Here is a 19,532-nt window from a genome sequence, read left to right on the forward strand (position 1 = left end):
ACTAGACTTTCTCACTGTCTGAAATTTTGACTGACAGGGTTAAAAAAAATCTTGTCTTGTCCTATTTTTACCTATCACTTTATTCTTTTAAATGATAATAATTAAACATTCAATGCCATTTATTTTTATTCATTTCAATTAATTTTTAGTCCGAACAAGCTTAACAGAGAATCCATATAAATCAGAGGAATACTTGTAACTTTTTCTCCACTAACTGTGGTCCCAGTAACTGCATGAAAATAATGAAATTAAACAAAAAAGAATATATAAACAAATCACCTGCTGTGGCCTAAAAGCACAGTTTCACAACTTCGTCCTGGTCTGCATGGACCTGAACTGCGCACCCAACTTGGGCTTTTTTAAGAAACTTTGCACACTTAGCTGCTGTGACATTTTTCCGAGTGAAGCCAACAAGGTCATGCATCAAGTGAGAAAACAGGTAATGAAAATGCTAACTCGCCACCAAGTGGTCTGGGGTGTGAAATTCCGGTCTGTCAAGATGACAGATGGCCTCAGACTTTTCTGTCACCATGTAAAAAAGAAAAAGGTCAAAAACTGAAAATATTTGGTTAATGCAACCCATGCTCTAGATGTCCAAAGCTGGTAGAGACATACCCCAAAAGAGTTGCAGCTGTAATTGGAGCAAAATGTAAGTCTACAAAGGATTGACACATAGAGATGAATGTAAATGCACACCACATGTTTTTGTTGTTGTTGTTTTTATTTGTAAAAACCTTTGAAAACCACTTTTCCTTTTTCTTCCACTTTACAGTTTAGTCCTACAATGTGTTGGTCTATCACATAAAATCCCCAAAACATTTTCTGACGTTTGTGGTTTATGGTTGCAGTGTGACAAAGGTTCAAGGCATGTGAATACTTTTGTAAGGTATTGTAAACACAGGCAGTGGACAATTACAATGCCTTAAATACACCACATAATTAGTTTATTTGCAATTTCTGCTGCTTATATTAGTTCACCAAATTTGCTATTTTATGTCCCTTTTTTAGTAAACTGAAGATATCGATAAGGAAGACAACCTGAGTCGACTGTAAAAGGATTGTTTGCTTTGCTAATCCTCACAGAATGGGAAGTTGTGTAATTGTGTCTTCAATATGAGATCAGAATTCAAAGGAAATATTTGGACTGTATTATATAACAGCAGACTAATGGTGGGGAATAAAAAATTAGGGTTTAGTTTTACAGCTTACCTATTCTAAAGGAGAGTGGGCCACCAGAGATGCTTCTCATCCACATGGCTAAAAAGAGCAGAAGCGCCCAGGCTGTGAGCATCTTCTATGACTCCTCATGGGTCCTGCCCCGGGTGTGCCCCTGTCACAGCCACCTATAAAACACATAGAGTAACAGTAAAGCATTCATTTCTGCATCGCCTCTGACAGGATGTGAAGCAAGGACACACATGCTTTTAATGTCTCTACTTTATTGCATGTAGGAAATCTGTTGGTGACATTGCAAAATTGCTACAAAATGAAGCTGAGGCCTGTTGTAGTTTAGATGAGATTGCTGCTCTTGTCTATTTTGATTTGTATCGTTGGGTAAAGTGAATCAGTTCATTTAATGTGACACAAATGGAAAAGAAGGATATTAAGGATTTTTCTTTTTCTCTGATGTAGTAAAAATTCAGTTGCACAAATTTGCACAGCACTACAAATATTTTTCATGAGGTTTACTTTAGAAACTAAACATATTAGTTATAGATGCATTCAAATAATAAAACTATAGAAAATCAAGGATTATTTTATTTAGCTAATTCAAACTCATACTGATCTGTCACACAAAGAGCAACATACTTAAAAAATGTATTTCTGTCAGTTTGCATAACTATGGCTTGCCTCTAATGAAAACACAAAATTCAGTTTCTCAGAAAATGTGAATATTGCATAAGACCAAGAAATACAGGATGTTAAGTGAATCTTTATAGTAGTAGATTCACTTTTTATATTTGATTCCTTAATGTAATTTGATTTTTTTTTGTCATTTTCTGATTTATTGATTTGCATCTGTATAAATTCCATATTTGCAATGAAATATGTCTCATCTGCCCTTAATTAGCTGGTTATTTGTATGCCTTTGCAAATGCTTGGAGGAATGTGTTAAATTCAGAGCAATAAATCTCTCTCTTTGCTATGACATTGTCTTAGATATTGATCCATGTTAAAGAGTTCCTTGTAGTATTTCCATTACAAACTTTACCTTACAGTTTTGTTGCTTGGGTCTAGGTAAATTCCCTTCTCAGATACTGACACAAACAGAATATTACTGAAACCAATTTTACATTTAAATGTGTTTGATAAAAAAAAAACTGCAAGAAGGCAAGTTCTCTTTTACAACCTACACTTCAAGATAAAAGGTCTCAAGATAAAAAAAGATAAAAGCCACATCTCTGTTAAATATTCAAGGAGGTAAATTGTCAAATAGTGATAATGTTTACATCTGTTTTGTTAATCTATCCTTGCCATTCCACACTGAGTTTACACAATTAAAGGTGGGAGTGAAAAAAGTAAAAAAAAAAATGTAGCAGCACTCATATTAGAAAAATTTATACAAAATTAATTGCAGTGAATCATGATGATACCAGGGGGTGTTTTATCTTTGTTTAGTTTAAAACCATTTCCTCTCTAAATCTGAAAGAAACCTTTTTCCTTTAGAATCAGGAGAGCCACAAAACAAGGAAGACCTTTTAGCACATTTACAGTGACAAAGCAATCCTGTTCACATCATTCAGGTTTGGAAACACAAAGACTGTTTCATTCAAAACAACAACCTTCCCAAATAACCACAATTGGACTGAAACTTCTGATCATTTAATTTACTGAGAAAACTCTACATCCATAGGCTGCTGAGTCAGTGGCCTTCCACCCCCTCCAAAGGCTGTTTTATTTGATTAGGATCTTGTGACGGAGAAGATGTGCCCTAGAGCAAATAAAATGAGCTTTATAACATGGCATGAGATGCTACTAAAAGAGTTTGGCCACGGTCAGCTAGATTCAGATTCTACCATGGCATTAAAGGGAACAAAGTGTGGTTGAAACACAGCATCCACCATGTTATATCAACAATATCAGCCAAGACCCAAGTGATTCCAATGACTGTTACCTGTTCGTTACATCCATTTACAAAAATAAAGGTAATTTTGGTTAATCTGGATCATGGTCAAATTAATTGGACTGTTTTTATACATAAAGAAGGGTGTATTTTCTGTTAGATGATTGCTGAGCATCATAACTTGTGCAACTGATAAATATGTGGCTGCTAAGAGTATTAATATTGGCATAAATAAAACTATATTCAATTCAATTCAAAGATACTTTATTGATCCCCGAGGGGAAATTAGAATTCCAGTACAACCCATCCAAACATACATCATGACACAAGACAAGGGAGACGGGTCACCGAGGCTTTGCTGCCCACTCACAGGCGCTGCCCTTGTTAGATGAGAAAAGAGGCCACATTAGGTAAGTAGAGGGGAAAAAAATCATATTTCACACTTTATCCTTAGCAGGATACAGTTTGAGATTGCAAAAAACCTCAGTACAAAGAAGCAACAAGTTGACAAAACAACATCATGCCGGGAACAGTGAAGGTGGTGTGAGGGGGTGCATATGTTTATCTTGAGCATGTGTGTGTGTGCGAGTGAGTGTGTGCAAGTAAGTCCATGAAGCACTGTCACAGAGGCCATTGTCCTTGATGGTTCGTTGGAATGTTCATCAACCGGCCACAAAGTTCTGAGCAGGTCCACAGGTGTCCTCAGGGAAGGGAGGGGGGCAGAGGGAGCAGAGCGTCATGTTTACATAACTTCCAGGAGAAGTTGAAGATAGCCAGCCATCAAGGCCGCGCAGGGGAGCCAGATTCAGAAAAACAATAATTATTTGGGTTAGGCTGACTCTTAATTTTCCGTCAGCCTTGAGAGTCTCACTGGTGCTTCTCAAAGGCGAATCCAAATAGCCAAATTCCTGGTCTTTCTGCCAGATCCAAGCGAACAACTTTCTCCAAGATTTATACCATTTCACCCCTGAGTCCAGGAACCGCAACCTGCCTGCGATCCTGTATAAGGATCACATCCAGTCTGCGATTCAGCTCACGTAACATCTCAGTCTGAGTGTTGATTGCTCTGAAGATCCCATCACACATGCCAGGCAGCCTTACAATGGCCAGAACAGCTGCTGACATTCTCCGAATTTCTCGATATGCCAGGTAACCGCTGACTCCAAAAAGCAGAAATCCTGATATCAAACATCCAATTATATACACATCTTCCAAATCCTCGACTGACATTATCGACAAACACACAACCCTCCACTTCTGCCAGGAGTCCATCGTGTATCCGGAGAAAAATGTCCCGTCCGGGCAAGCGGGCTCTCCCGACCCGTCTTCTCATCGAGAAAATTTGATCAATTGCATTGAGAGACCAGCTGACCAAATCCATATTTTGGAAGAATTTGGAAGATGTGCAAAAAGAGGCTCCAAAAAGAGACAAGACACAGAGCTGAAGCAGGGCAGATATGGGAGGGGTGCGGAGACAGAGGAAAATCGTCCACCTCCACGGAGAGCAGGGAAAGAAACGTACTGTACCTTTTCTTTGGAGTTTTTCACACATTTTTACTCTAGTACTTGACCATTTTCCAAATGACTGCTGGTATTTTGTCAGAAACTAAAATCTGACTTCTGAATCATTCAGACATAAAAAGAACCCCAAATAACAGAAATAATCCAGTGCTTAATTTGATATTTAAGACTTTATTATCAACAACCTGGAACACAGACTTCCTGTAGACTAAAAACTCAGGATGCAGTATATGATTGACTAGTTAATGTCAAGAATAAGTGGAAATGCATTCAAAGTCAAAAAACAAACTTTAAAAGACCCTCAGAATGTCTGAAAAGCTCACAGTTGAGTCCACAATTGCAAAAAAAATTCAACACATTGGAAAGCAGAGTATAAAGAATCATACTATATTGCCAAAGTATTGGGTCACCCCTCTAAATAATTGAATTAATGTGTTGCAATCACTTCCAAAACAACAGCTGTATGAAATTCAGCACCTTGGATGTGCAGACAGCTTCTACAAATATTTGTGAAAGAATGGGTCGCTCTTCGGAACTCAGTGAATTCCTGCATGGTATTGTGATAGGATGCCACCTGTGCAATAAGTCCATAATTTAGTGAAAGTGATTGGGAACAACAGAAAATCAGCAATTAAGTGGTAGGTCACGTAAAATCAAAGAGTGACGTGAGCCGATGCTGAGTTGCATAAAGAGTGAGAAAAAGAGAGGCAGTTAGATTCAAACCTCAAAACTTCACTTGGCCTTCAGATTAGCTCAAGAACAGTGGATGGAGAACTGCATGGAATGGTTGTTGCTGCATCCAAGCCTTACCCAACCAAACTGGTGTAAAGCATACCAGTGCCAATACACCCTAGAGCAGAGAAAACGTGTTCTCATATCATGTGTAGCAATCTGATAGATAATTGTGCTTCTGGCAGTTGTCAGGAGAACGCCTGACTGCACTGTGTCAGTGGTACAATTTGGTGCAGAGGGGATTATAGAGTGGGGTAATTTCTCAGGAGTTGGGCTCTGCCCTTTGGCTTCAGTAAAAAGAAATTCACATTTCTTTGAGATGGCCCTTTCTGTTCCAACATGACTGTGCACCATTACACAAAGCAAGGACCATAAAAACATGGGTTAGTGAGTTTGGTGTGGAAGAACTTAACTGGCCTGCACAGAGTCCTGACCTCAACTTTATAAGGGGGGGGGGGGGGGGGGGGGGTTTGAATCCTCACCCTGGAGACAAGTGCTGCATGTCTTCCTGTATGTTTACTTTGGAAAAATAGTAAAGGCCACTAGTGCCACAAAAAAAGATGAGATGCCATTAATGCCATCTGTATGTACTGGCAAGCTAAACAATACTTTTGATGGTATTATGTACTTTAAAACATCTGCACAAGGTGTTATGTATATGTATATGTATGTATATGTGTGTGTATATATATATATATATATATAAACAATGACAAATAATGGCTTTGTTGCATAGTGTGCTGTGTTTCTGTTCCCAGGACAGTAATATATGCTTCCAGCATACAGATGTGACTTAGTGAGCAGACTGACAGAAACTCAAACTTCTCGGCAAAACTGTGACACATTTCTATTGATTCAAGAACCATGACATTTAACATTCTCTGTGATCAAAGAATGTATGATGTACTGCATGATAACATTCAGTTAAATGGCAACCCAATGATTATTGTGTGTTATTTTATGTAACCGATCTCTTTTGACCATGCTAAAGGCCTCTCTTGTAAATGAGACTACCAGTCTCAACGAGATTACCAGTCTAAATAAAAATAATAACAATAATTATAATAATAGTTCATATTTCCTAAAAATTAAATAGAATTAAACCAAAAAGTTATAAAAAGGAAAATGTGTCATCTGTGTATGCTGTACATGTTTTTTTTTTGTTTTGTTATGCTCTTAATTTGACCTTACTGAACAGTCTCTTTTTCTTTCTTTCTGTTTTTATATTTTTTACCTTGGTGTGAATATGCATGCTTCAACTTGCCTGTCACTTTGCTACTGGCACACCTGAACTTCCTCACTGAGAGACAATAGAAGTTATTTCCATTTGTGTTTTGCACTAGAAGGAAAACAGGAGCCACAAGCCTTGCACATATTAAAACAGGCAATAAAAGCAAGGAACACTGGACACAATAGCTTGATAAAATGGTATAAAATGTGTTTGAGATAAGAAGCCTAACTTTTTATATCAAATTAAGGGCAATGTATCTCACAATTTTCTGTTTAACTTCCATTTTGCTTTATTAAATTACAAAGAACCAAGAACCAAAACAAAACAACCCGACCAGGGTCGGCGGAGGGGGCCTCGGAAGGAGGGCAAGAGTTCAGGAGGCCGGCCCAGAGGCCATCCCGGGCAGTTCCGGCGATCAGCAGGCCGGCGACATAGGGACAGGCGATCAGCAGGCCGGTGACGTAGGAGCCGATGATCTGACGGCCGGCTTCTGGGTTCTCCTGGTCACCGAGACACAGGAAGCGGAGAGGGTGAATCCTCGCACCCCTCAGGGACAGGAACACAAAGTGGACAGAGGTCCTCTACGAACTCCTCTGGAACGGGAACCAAGGATGGAGGCAGTTCGTCCTCGGAGCCCCTCACGGACAGGAACAGAGTGTGAGCGCGGCTCAGCTTAGGACCCCTCTGGAAAAGAACTAGGAACAGGATGGGGGTGTGGAAGCGGTTCATCCATGAACCCCTCCGGAACAGGACCAGAAACAGGATCGGGGTGTGGAGGCGGTTCATCCATGAACCCCTCCGGAACAGGACCAGAAACAGGATCAGGGTGTGGAGGCGGTTCATCCATGAACCCCTCCGGAATTGGACCAGGAACAGGATTAGGAGTCGGAAGCAGCGACGACGGCTGATCAGGAGCTAAACCATGAGCTGGAAAACCGTGTTGAGCTTCGGTGGAGAGGCGGGTGGAGGAGGGAGCAGGAGATCTCCTCATAGGTCAAAAGGGTATCTAAACAAGCTATGAATCTAATCATCTGAATCAACGAGTTAACTCTAAACACCTGCAAAAGATTCCTGAGGCCTTTAAAACTCCCAGCCTGGTTCATCACTCAAAACCCCAATCATGGGTAAGACTGCCGACCTGACTGCTGTCCAGAAGGCCACTATTGACACCCTCAAGCAAGAGGGTAAGACACAGAAAGAAATTTCTGAACGAATAGGCTGTTCCCAGAGTGCTGTATCAAGGCACCTCAGTGGGAAGTCTGTGGGAAGGAAAAAGTGTGGCAGAAAACGCTGCACAACGAGAAGAGGTAACCGGACCCTGAGGAAGATTGTGGAGAAGGGCCGATTCCAGACCTTGGGGGACCTGCGGAAGCAGTGGACTGAGTCTGGAGTAGAAACATCCACAGGCGTGTGCAGGAAATGGGCTACAGGTGCCGCATTCCCCAGGTCAAGCCACTTTTGAACCAGAAACAGCGGCAGAAGCGCCTGACCTGGGCTACAGAGAAGCAACACTGAACTGTTGCTCAGTGGTCCAAAGTACTTTTTTCGGATGAAAGCAAATTCTGCATGTCATTCGGAAATCAAGGTGCCAGAGTCTGGAGGAAGACTGGGGAGAAGAAAATGCCAAAATGCCAGAAGTCCAGTGTCAAGTAACCACAGTCAGTGATGGTCTGGGGTGCCGTGTCAGCTGCTGGTGTTGGTCCACTGTGTTTTATCAAGGGCAGGGTCAATGCAGCTAGCTATCAGGAGATTTTGGAGCACTTCATGCTTCCATCTGCTGAAGATGGAGATGAAGATTTCATTTTTCAGCATGACCTGGCACCTGCTCACAGTGCCAAAACCACTGGTAAATGGTTTACTGACCATGGTATCACTGTGCTCAATTGGCCTGCCAACTCTCCTGACCTGAACCCCATAGAGAATCTGTGGGATATTGTGAAGAGAACGTTGAGAGACTCAAGACCCAACACTCTGGATGAGCTAAAGGCCGCTATCGAAGCATCCTGGGCCTCCATAAGACCTCAGCAGTGCCACAGGCTGATTGCCTCAATGCCACGCCGCATTGAAGCAGTCATTTCTGCAAAAGGATTTCCGACCAAGTATTGAGTGCATAACTGTACATGATTATTTGAAGGTTGACGTTTTTTGTATTAAAAACACTTTTCTTTTATTGGTCGGATGAAATATGCTAATTTTGTGAGATAGGAATTTTGGGTTTTCATGAGCTGTATGCCAAAATCATCCGTATTAAGACAATAAAAGACCTGAAATATTTCAGTTAGTGTGCAATGAATCTAAAATATATGAATGTTAAATTTTCATCATGACATTATGGAAAATAATTAACTTTATCACAATATGCTAATATTTTGAGAAGGACCTGTATAACACAAACACAAGCAGGTATGACAGTGGGTGGTTAGAGTGAACTGAGATTTGAGTGTCTATTGCCCAGAAAGACACTTTGTGCTTTTTCAAAAGTTTTTGAAAGATCGTGCTAGAAAAATCCACCTGCATTGTGCAAAGATAACCAGAGAAAAATTTTGCTTCTTAGTATCTTTCCAAATAAAGTGAAACCGTTTATTGAAGGAGGAAATCTTAAAAATGTAACGAAGCAGAAATTAAGCTAAATCAGTGCTGCCAAACTGTGACCTAATCAAGGGCCTAATAAAACTTCATCGAGCCTTTTCTATAAGATAAAATTAGAGGGTAAAATGATGCAGTATAATTCAATTCAATTCAAATTCAAAATTCAATTCAAAAATACTTTATTAATACCAAAGGGAAATTAAATGTTGTTGTAGCTCATATTATGCAAGTTTCTTCAAAGAGTTGTAGAAGCTGATTGCTGTGGGCAGGAAGGATCTCCTGTAGCGGTCAGTCTGACAGCAGATCTGAAGAAGCCTCTGATTGAAGAGACTGTTGTTGTATGGCAGTCACATAAAGAGGATGCTCAGGATTCTCCATACTGTTCTTTATTTTATAAAGAATACTTCTTTGTACAATGAACTCCAGTCTGCTGCCCCCGCGACCCGGTTCCGGATAAAGCGGAAGACGACGAGGGGAGCATTAAACAATATCACACAGCAGAAATTAAACTCAATCAAACACTTACAAAAACAATTCAGTCTGCTTAAGTGTTTGATTCAACCTAATTTCTATCATTTGATATTGGCTAAGGCTTAATCATATTTTTTGAAAATTAAAATGGCCTTTTGTTACACCACAATGTTGATTTCTTTCCACAGTGTCTTGTATCCGACGTTTGTTCAATAAGGCAACAAGTGTCGATGTCATCAGATAAACATGAGTGTAGTATTTTACAGAAAAACAAGGCATGTCGAATAGTTTGTAGCAGTGTTAAAGTCAACATTTTAACATTGCTGTTTAAAAATGCCTGTATGAATATGAAGTTCTTAAGAAACAGTGAACTGAGTTGGGTGTGATGTGATATCTGGTCAATCCTTTGCTCATATTACCTTTCATATTTATTGATCAGATGAGACCAGAGCCTGGAGGCAGACGTAGAGTGAAGATATTCTTCACTCTACGTCTGCCTCCAGGCTCTGTGTTGGACCTCCTTTGATAACACAAAGATGTTTTACTTTAATTGCAAAATCAAATAACTGTTTTGTGTTTAACACCTACTACTGGCTTTATTACTTCTACAAACTAGAACTTTCATTGCAATTAAATGAAACAGCAATACATTAAAAAACAAATTTACTTTCTATTATTGAGACTGATCAGTGAAAATTAAAAGCTTCATCATCACAGAGTTAGAGACAAAAGCCTTGTCAGCTTTTGGACTGAGTGCAACCTGAATCGCTAGCTCCTCATTGAAAGACTAAAGCAAAATTCCAGTTCGCTCAATACAGAGGTAAAATGAAAGCCAGGTTGAATCCGTGCCCTCATTTCCCTTCTCTCTAAAGCCAATTAAGTCAATTTCATTTTTAGCTTCTCGTTTGAGGAAGACAAACACAGATTGATCTATTTTCCTCTTGCTGCACTAAGGCAGAATTAATAAAGATAGATAAGGAAAGAACATGAAACCAGGTAAGATTGTACTATTTTATACACATTTACCCTAGTTTATCTGAATGACATGCCCCAGTTATGACAGCTGAGAACAATTAAAGCCCAAACTCTGAGAGCAGCTGATATATGTTTTATATTTCATTAATTTCATATACTTTATGAAAATTTAGGACACAGTGTTCAGTTACTCATTTGACCAAAATGTTTTTCTTTAACTCTGCTCCCTACAAGCTTTAAAAACAAATGTTGCTGATATCTGTTTATCTGACAAGTTTCTTGTTGAAATGTCAAAACAGAATGTTTTAATGTTACACTGGTCCATAAAAAAATTTGCATCATTTACACATTTTTACACAGTAGAATATTTTAACCGCTATTAACCCACATCATGACCCATAGAGGGCAACCAGACAGGAAATAAATCCTTAAATATAAAAAAAGATTAAAAAGGAGCTGAGAGGCAGGACTACCAAAACTGTTTCAAAACAAGTCCTAGACAGATTTGATGATGTCTGATCCCTGATACATTCATTACAAATAGTCTGCTTTTTAACATTTAAACTGTCACTAAGAGTTGTTTTAATACATTTTAAATTTTAAGTCTTGAGTGGGTAGATTAAATCACTAGAAACATAATGACATGATAATAAGCTAAATCCTGACAGAAAACAGGCAGCTCAAAAGTAGTGATGCAACGAGCTTTGATCTTCCAAAAATAATTTTAGGTGACTACAATTTTCCTTTAGGAACTACAAATAACCGCATTCAGAATATTTATTGCTAGACTGTGTGTGAGAGAGAGCAATTGCTGTAAATCAGGGTTTTACTTTTATTTTAAAACAGACAAAAAATTATAGTTTAAATTTTTAGCTGTGTTTAACATCATATGGCTGTAGTTAGTGTTGTTAACTTTATAAACCTTAAGCAAGTCTCCACATGTATTCCCTAGACTCTCACTTTAACTATGAGATTTGCAAAAAGGCTGCCAACATTCCCAAAATGAGCATGATCCATGACAGACAGAGACTGGAAGCTCAAAAGGATAAAACCGAGCAACTACAGCCTGTTTGGTATCTGATGAAGTCAAGTCCAGCTCAATTTGTCTACCCCTGAGCTAATTCGACCAAACATCACAATGCAGATACAAATCGATTTCTTGTAACAAATAGTTAGTTTCTTAGCTGAAGAAATTAAATATGACAAATGCAAAAATTCATAAATGGTAAAGGAGCATAATGACCAGCACCCAATAAAATGCTACCTCTGACATAGTTTTTAACAATTCACTGATTCTGAAAATGGGTAGTTTTCTTTCTGCAATAATAATTTCCACACCAAAGAGGACTGTTGTCAGTGCAGCCTGGTAATGCTTAGATACAATGCAATCCCTTGGAAAATGTAAATGATTGGAAAAGTATCAGATTTTTGAATTTCTGACTACTACTACTGAGTACTACTGGTAAGGGTCAAATAATCTGAAAACCAGATGATTCCAAGGACCGTTCGATTACTCTGTTAATCTCTAACCCAATGCATATCTTCCAAAGGTCTTTTGCTGTTGTTCTGGAGTTAATAAATTTTTTTCTAGAACAAAAAAAAAATAATTTATTTAAATAACATTTCAATGTCTTCCTTTTACTGGCGACCTGTCCAGGGTGAACCCCGCCTCTCGCCCATAGACTGCTGGAGATAGGCACCAGCTCCCCCGCGACCCACTATGGAATAAGTGGTAAAAAATGACCAACTGACTGACTGTCTTCCTTTCAGCACATGCCTTTATCTGCTTCTGTTTTTGAGTCATGTTTTATTTGTTCCTTTATTTATTTTTACTGTAGTCATTTTTCCCCCTTCAAGTTTAATTTCAGATTTATTTCCTGCATATATTGCCTCTTCTTCTATGTCCATTGATTTGTGGAGTCTTCAGCATTTTGAGTACAGCTACATTTTTATGGTTCTGGTTATGTTAAGATGTTCTCTTTCTGTACGGGTGCAAATAAAGTATCCTTCAAATTTGTGTTTTCTTTCAACTATAAAATGGGTAATGCTATTAAAAACTGTTTTTAGTAATGGAAATAACTTTGTTCAGTTTTGTTCAGTCTGTAGTGTTATACGAGCAGACTGAGCCTTTTTCTGTTTGATGCCCTAAAAAGATAAAAGTGTCTTGCAGCTATTTACAATGTTAAAAGTAAATCTTACAAGCAAAAATATTTTATCATTTAAAGTCTCCCCTTAATGAACCTTCTAAAATTATAGTAAAGAGGAACACTTCATAGGTCTCAGCATGGTTTGACAACCCAGAGAGTAAACGTGTCTGTGCTCCTTCAATGTGGCAACCCAAGAGAGGATCGACGACTGCCACAGCAGGTTGATCCGACAGTCTGACGCGCCTCATCATAGCAATTGTTTACACAATCCAAATGTCAAAGCTGTCAATCACTCATCAGACACTCAGTTAATTCAGCTGCAAGTGGACCATTAAAACTGACAGTCTGAACTGAAGGCAAGTCAGACACATAATGAGACCCGTGCATTTGCATATATTCATGTACTGTTGCATTGGGAGACACAGAACTGGTACAAAAGCAACTTGTAGATGGAAATGAGTGATGTATGACCAATGTTTGAGAACGTTTGACTGCCAAAAGCTGCAGAGTTAATATGCATGCAGTGTGTGTAATCCTGGGGTGAATATTTGCAGTGAGCTTAAAACGAGTAGCTGTTGAAAGAACTAATACACTCAACCAAAATGGAAGAGGTATTTGTACATTGAAATATCACGTTCTGCCTAATTGTTTGGCTTTCTGCATTGACTTGAGTGTTTCTGCTTCAGGGTAAATTGGGTGGCCACAGCCTGAGCGACTTCTACCAACATCTCCAAGCAGTAAACAAACCTTTTATTAAAACCTAATCTCAGTGGTCCTGCTGTCAGGAGTAGTACAAGTCTGAAGGAGACAACCTGATGGTGAAGCAGCCTATAACCTAGAATCAGAATATGTAGTAATAGATAGTCCATTAACAATGATAAGGCGACTATAAGATAAATCTTAACTTGAGTGTGTTGTTTATTAATAGGATTTAATTAGAATGTACAGGGGTTGGACAATGAAACTGAAACACCTGTCATTTTAGTGTGGGAGGTTTCAAGGCTAAATTGGACCAGCCTGGTAGCCAGTCTTCATTGATTGCACATTGCACCAGTAAGAGCAGAGTGTGAAGGTTCAATTAGCAGGGTAAGAGCACAGTTTTGCTCAAAATATTGAAATGCACACAACATTATGGGTGACATACCAGAGTTCAAAAGAGGACAAATTGTTGGTGATTGTCTTGCTGGCGCATCTGTGACCAAGACAGCAAGTCTTTGTGATGTATCAAGAGCCAAGGTATCCAGGGTAATGTCAGCATACAAAGAAGGACGAACCACACCCAACAGGATTAACTGTGGATGCAAAAGGAAGCTGTCTGAAAGGGATGTTCGGGTTCTAACCCAGATTGTATCCAAAAAACATAAAACCACGGCTGCCCAAATCACGGCAGAATTAAATGTGCACCTCAACTTTCCTGTTTCCACCAGAACTGTCCGTCGGGAGCTCCACAGGATCAATATACTGTTTTCCCCACATCCGGGAGAGTTACGGTGTGGAGAAGCCCCAAAGAAGCGTACCAGCCAGACTGTTGCATGCCCAGAGTGAAGCATGGGGGTGGATCAGTGATGGTTTGGGCTGCCATATCATGGCATTCCCTTGGCCCAATACTTGTGCTAGATGGGCGAGTCACTGCCAAAGACTATCGAACCATTCTTGAGGACCATGTGCATCCAATGGTTCAAACATTGTATCCTGAAGTCGGTGCCATGTATCAGGATGACAATGCACCAATACACACAGCAAGACTGGTGAAAGATTGGTTTGATGAACATGAAAGTGAAGTTGAACATCTCCCATGGCCTGCACAGTCACCAGATCTAAATATTATTGAGCCACTTTGGGGTGTTTTGGAGGAGCGAGTCAGGAAACGTTTTCCTCCACCAGTATCACGTAGTGACCTGGCCACTATCCTGCAAGAAGAATGGCTTAAAATCCCTCTGACCACTGTGCAGGACTTGTATATGTCATTCCCAAGACGAATTGATGCTGTATTGGCCACAAAAGGAGGCCCTACACCATACTAATAAATTATTGTGGTCTAAAACCAGGTGTTTCAGTTTCATTGTTCAACCCCTGTATGTAACTTTGTGAGAGACTACAGGTGGAAATTAGCATATTTTGCTATAACCTGGCACCATGCATATTTCCTATTTTTAGGTCAATGTATTGTTGTGCACTGTCCCTGTACAAATAAAAAAAACATCAATCAAACTGATGTTGAATCTGCCTGTATGATTGCACTGAATTAACTTTTTTGTCTGGTGCCTTGAGACAATATTGGTTGTAAACTGGCACTATAGAAATAACCTGAAAAGAAACAGATACTGAAAAATTAACTATGTTGTTCATGCTCAGTTTAATGGACATTCTTATACCAGAATTATTAAGACAACTATGATATCTAGATTATTTTCTGATGAATTAACTAATCAGTGAAAGATTAAAACTGCTTTATTCTCTTTTCTTCTTATCCTTTTTAATTCTATAGTCTAAACCCGAAATGCAATGCCAGTTTCTTAAATATTGTGCTTGATTTTTGGTAACCTTACTTTTGTGAGGATAAGAGTCATGAAGCAAATATTTTTTGTACAGCCATTAATGCTGGTGACTGACAGGGTATAGGTGGAAGTTGGGCTACTGTTGGTCAGCAAAGAAAAAGAGCAAGAAGGAGTAAGACTTGTCCATAGGCAGAGAGAGAAGAGGAAAGGCAGGTGTCTAGGACTGAAAGTAGGGACATTGAATGTCGGGACAACGACAGAAAAAAATCTAGAGAGTTGGCTTACATGGTGGAGAGGATGAAGATGGACATACTGTGTGTTTAGTAGTTGAGGTGGAAAGGTAGCAAGACTAAAAGCTTAGGAGCACAGTTCAAGCTGTTCTACCATGGTGTGGGTGAGAAGAGAAATGGTCAGAGTTATCTTGAAGGAGGAGTCTGTCATGGAGTTTGTGGAGGTGAAAGAATGTCAGATAGGGTGATCAGTCTGAAGCTAGAAATTGAAGGTGTGATGTTCAATGTTGTTAGTGGTTATGCCCAACAGGTAGGAGGTGAGTTAGAGAAGAAGTCAGTGAGAAAACGTTGATTGGCGCAGATCTCAATGGATATATTAGATCAAGAATGAGAGGTGATGTGGATGCAGAAGGACCTATGGTGGTAGACTTTGAAAAACATGAAGAAACACAGGATAACGTACAGGTCCTTCTCAAAATATTAGCATATTGTGATAAAGTTCATTATTTTCCATAATGTCATGATTCTCTGGTTATCTTTGCACAATGCAGGTGGATTTTTCTAGCACGATCTTTCAAAAACTTTTGAAAAAGCACAAAGTGTCTTTCTGGGCAATAGACACTCAAATCTCAGTTCACTCTAACCACCCACTGTCATACCTGCTTGTGTTTGTGTTATACAGGTCCTTCTCAAAATATTAGCATATTGTGATAAAGTTAATTATTTTCCATAATGTCATGATGAAAATTTAACATTCATATATTTTAGATTCATTGCACACTAACTGAAATATTTCAGGTCTTTTATTGTCTTAATACGGATGATTTTGGCATACAGCTCATGAAAACCCAAAATTCCTATCTCACAAAATTAGCATATTTCATCCGACCAATAAAAGAAAAGTGTTTTTAATACAAAAAACGTCAACCTTCAAATAATCATGTACAGTTATGCACTCAATACTTGGTCGGGAATCCTTTTGCAGAAATGACTGCTTCAATGCGGCGTGGCATTGAGGCAATCAGCCTGTGGCACTGCTGAGGTCTTATGGAGGCCCAGGATGCTTCGATAGCGGCCTTTAGCTCATCCAGAGTGTTGGGTCTTGAGTCTCTCAACGTTCTCTTCACAATATCCCACAGATTCTCTATGGGGTTCAGGTCAGGAGAGTTGGCAGGCCAATTGAGCACAGTGATACCATGGTCAGTAAACCATTTACCATTGGTTTTGGCACTGTGAGCAGGTGCCAGGTCGTGCTGAAAAATGAAATCTTCATCTCCATCTTCAGCAGATGGAAGCATGAAGTGCTCCAAAATCTCCTGATAGCTAGCTGCATTGACCCTGCCCTTGATAAAACACAGTGGACCAACACCAGCAGCTGACACGGCACCCCAGACCATCACTGACTGTGGGTACTTGACACTGGACTTCTGGCATTTTGGCATTTCCTTCTCCCCAGTCTTCCTCCAGACTCTGGCACCTTGATTTCCGAGTGACATGCAGAATTTGCTTTCATCTGAAAAAAGTACTTTGGACCACTGAGAAACAGTCCAGTGCTGCTTCTCTGTAGCCCAGGTCAGGCGCTTCTGCCACTGTTTCTGGTTCAAAAGTGGCTTGACCTGGGGAATGCGGCACCTGTAGCCCATTTCCTGCACACGCCTGTGCACGGTGGTTCTGGATGTTTCTACTCCAGACTCAGTCCACTGCTTCCGCAGGTCCCCCAAGGTCTGGAATCGGCCCTTCTCCACAATCTTCCTCAGGGTTCGGTCACCTCTTCTCGTTGTGCAGCGTTTTCTGCCACACTTTTTCCTTCCCACAGACTTCCCACTGAGGTGCCTTGATACAGCACTCTGGGAACAGCCTATTCGTTCAGAAATTTCTTTCTGTGTCTTACCCTCTTGCTTGAGGGTGTCAATAGTAGCCTTCTGGACAGCAGTCAGGTCGGCAGTCTTACCCATGATTGGGGTTTTGAGTGATGAACCAGGCTGGGAGTTTTAAAGGCCTCAGGAATCTTTTGCAGGTGTTTAGAGTTAACTCGTTGATTCAGATGATTAGGTTCATAGCTCATTTAGAGACCCTTTTAATGATTTGCTAATTTTGTGAGATAGGAATTTTGGGTTTTCATGAGCTGTATGCCAAAATCATCCGTATTAAGACAATAAAAGACCTGAAATATTTCAGTTAGTGTGCAATGAATCTAAAATATCTGAATGTTAAATTTTCATCATGACATTATGGAAAATAATGAACTTTATCACAATATGCTAATATTTTGAGAAGGACCTGTACAAGAGCGGAGGTAGGAGCAAACGGGTGGATTACAGATGTAATCTGAAGGAACATAGTGATTGCAAGGCAGTGGTAGGTGAAAATGCCAGACAGCACAGGGTGGCGGTGTGTAGAATGATTCTGATGGTGAGGAAGACGAAGAGAACAAAGTGGTGGAAGCTAAAAAATGAACAACATAGTATGGCTTTCTGGGAGGAGTTGAGACAGGTTTGACTGGCCAGGAGGTGCCTCCAGATGATTACACTTGTACTCCTACTTATTCTCCTTCTTGTATCCCTGATAGCTAACTCTATCAGGGATACAAGTAGTAGAGTACTTGGTTTGTCTTCTGGAAGGAAAGTTCATCAAGAGACTTGGTGGTTGAAAGAGGAAGTACAGGAGTGTGTATGGAGAAAGAGATCAGTGGACACTATGAGGACTGAAGAGAGGACTGAAAAGAGTCACCAGGGGTATGCAGAGACTTAGTGTAAAGGTAGAGGTACCTAAGGCTAAACAAAATGCATACAATGGCTTGAATAGTAGGGTGGACAGTAAGGAGGGAGAGATGGATTTATACAGGTTGGCAAGGCAGAGAGTCAGAGATGGGAAGGGTGATTAAGAACCAAGAAGGAAATGTACTGACAGGTACAGCAAGAGTGATAATAAGATCAAAGGAGTACATTGAAGAACTGATGAATGAGGAAAATGAGAGAGAACAAAGAACAGGAGCAGAGATCATTGTGGATCAGAAAGTAGCAAAGATCAGTAAGGATGAAGAAAGGAAGGCATTACAAAGGATGAAGAGTGGAAAGGCAGTTAGTCCTGATGATAAACCTGTGGAGGTATGAACGTGTCTGAGGCAGAGTTTTTGACTACGCTGTTTAATGAGATCAATCAATGAGTAATGGAAAGGTATGCTGGTACCAATTTTCAAGAATAAAGAGATCTGCAGAGTTGTGCAATTACAGAGGAATAAAGTTGATGACTCAGTCATATAATGAAGTTATGGGAAAGTGTAGTGGAAGCTAGACTGAGGTCAGAAGAGAGCATTGTGAGCAGCAGATGAATTGCTATGGCGACCCTTGTAAGGAAAAAGTTGAAAGAAAAAGAATAAACTAATAAAATAAAATAGATTGACATTAAAGTCAGTGAATTCCCCAACAATGTTTCTTTAATTTCTTCTGTGCAACATACACTTCCGGTCAAACGTTTTAGAACCCCTTTCTGGCTTAATGGGTCTCTTTATTTTCATGACTATTTAAATTGTAGATTCTCACTAAAGACAACAAACCTGTGAATGAACACACATGAAATTATTTAGTAAACAAAAAGGGTGAAATAATTCTAAACATTTTTATATTTTATATTATTACAAAGTAGCGACCTTTTGCCTTGATTACTGCTTTGCTCTCTTGGCATTATGTCCATGCTTCATGAGGTGGTCACCTGAAAAGGTTTTCCAAAGTGTCTTGAAAGAACTTCCCAGACGTTCATTGAGAGATGGCCAAAGGTTAATATATCATTACAGCAAAGTGCGGTTACTTTAAGAATTCTACAATATAACATATTTAAAGTTATTTTACAATTTTTGGTTTGCTACACAATTGCACGTGTTCATTCACTGTTTTGATGCCTTCACTGAGAATCTACGTACAATGTAAATAGTCATAAACATAAAGAAAACCATTAAATGAAAAAGGCGTTCTAAAACTTTTGACCGGTTGTGTATATTTGTAACAAATCATGATTTGGGGGCTTTGGAAGATGAAGTACAAAGTGCATGTTTGGTGTCAAGTTTTTGTTGAATTT

The 19,532-nt window shown here is 39.5% G+C and overlaps 1 protein-coding gene across 1 annotated transcript in view; it reads right to left on the bottom strand.

Annotated features, from left to right (window-relative positions):
• grik4 (glutamate receptor, ionotropic, kainate 4) overlaps positions 1 to 19,532 on the bottom strand; it is a 585,146-nt gene that overhangs the window by 319,681 nt on the left and 245,933 nt on the right. Inside the window, exon 3 of the mRNA XM_047391909.1 lies at positions 1,210 to 1,343. Within this exon, the coding sequence (XP_047247865.1) occupies positions 1,210 to 1,291 (82 nt within the window). The 5' untranslated portion in view covers positions 1,292 to 1,343. The remainder of the gene's footprint in view (positions 1 to 1,209; positions 1,344 to 19,532) is intronic.

The sequence above is a fragment of the Girardinichthys multiradiatus genome, chromosome 18 (genome assembly GCF_021462225.1).
Source record: "Girardinichthys multiradiatus isolate DD_20200921_A chromosome 18, DD_fGirMul_XY1, whole genome shotgun sequence".
Taxonomy (NCBI): Eukaryota; Metazoa; Chordata; class Actinopteri; order Cyprinodontiformes; family Goodeidae; genus Girardinichthys; species Girardinichthys multiradiatus.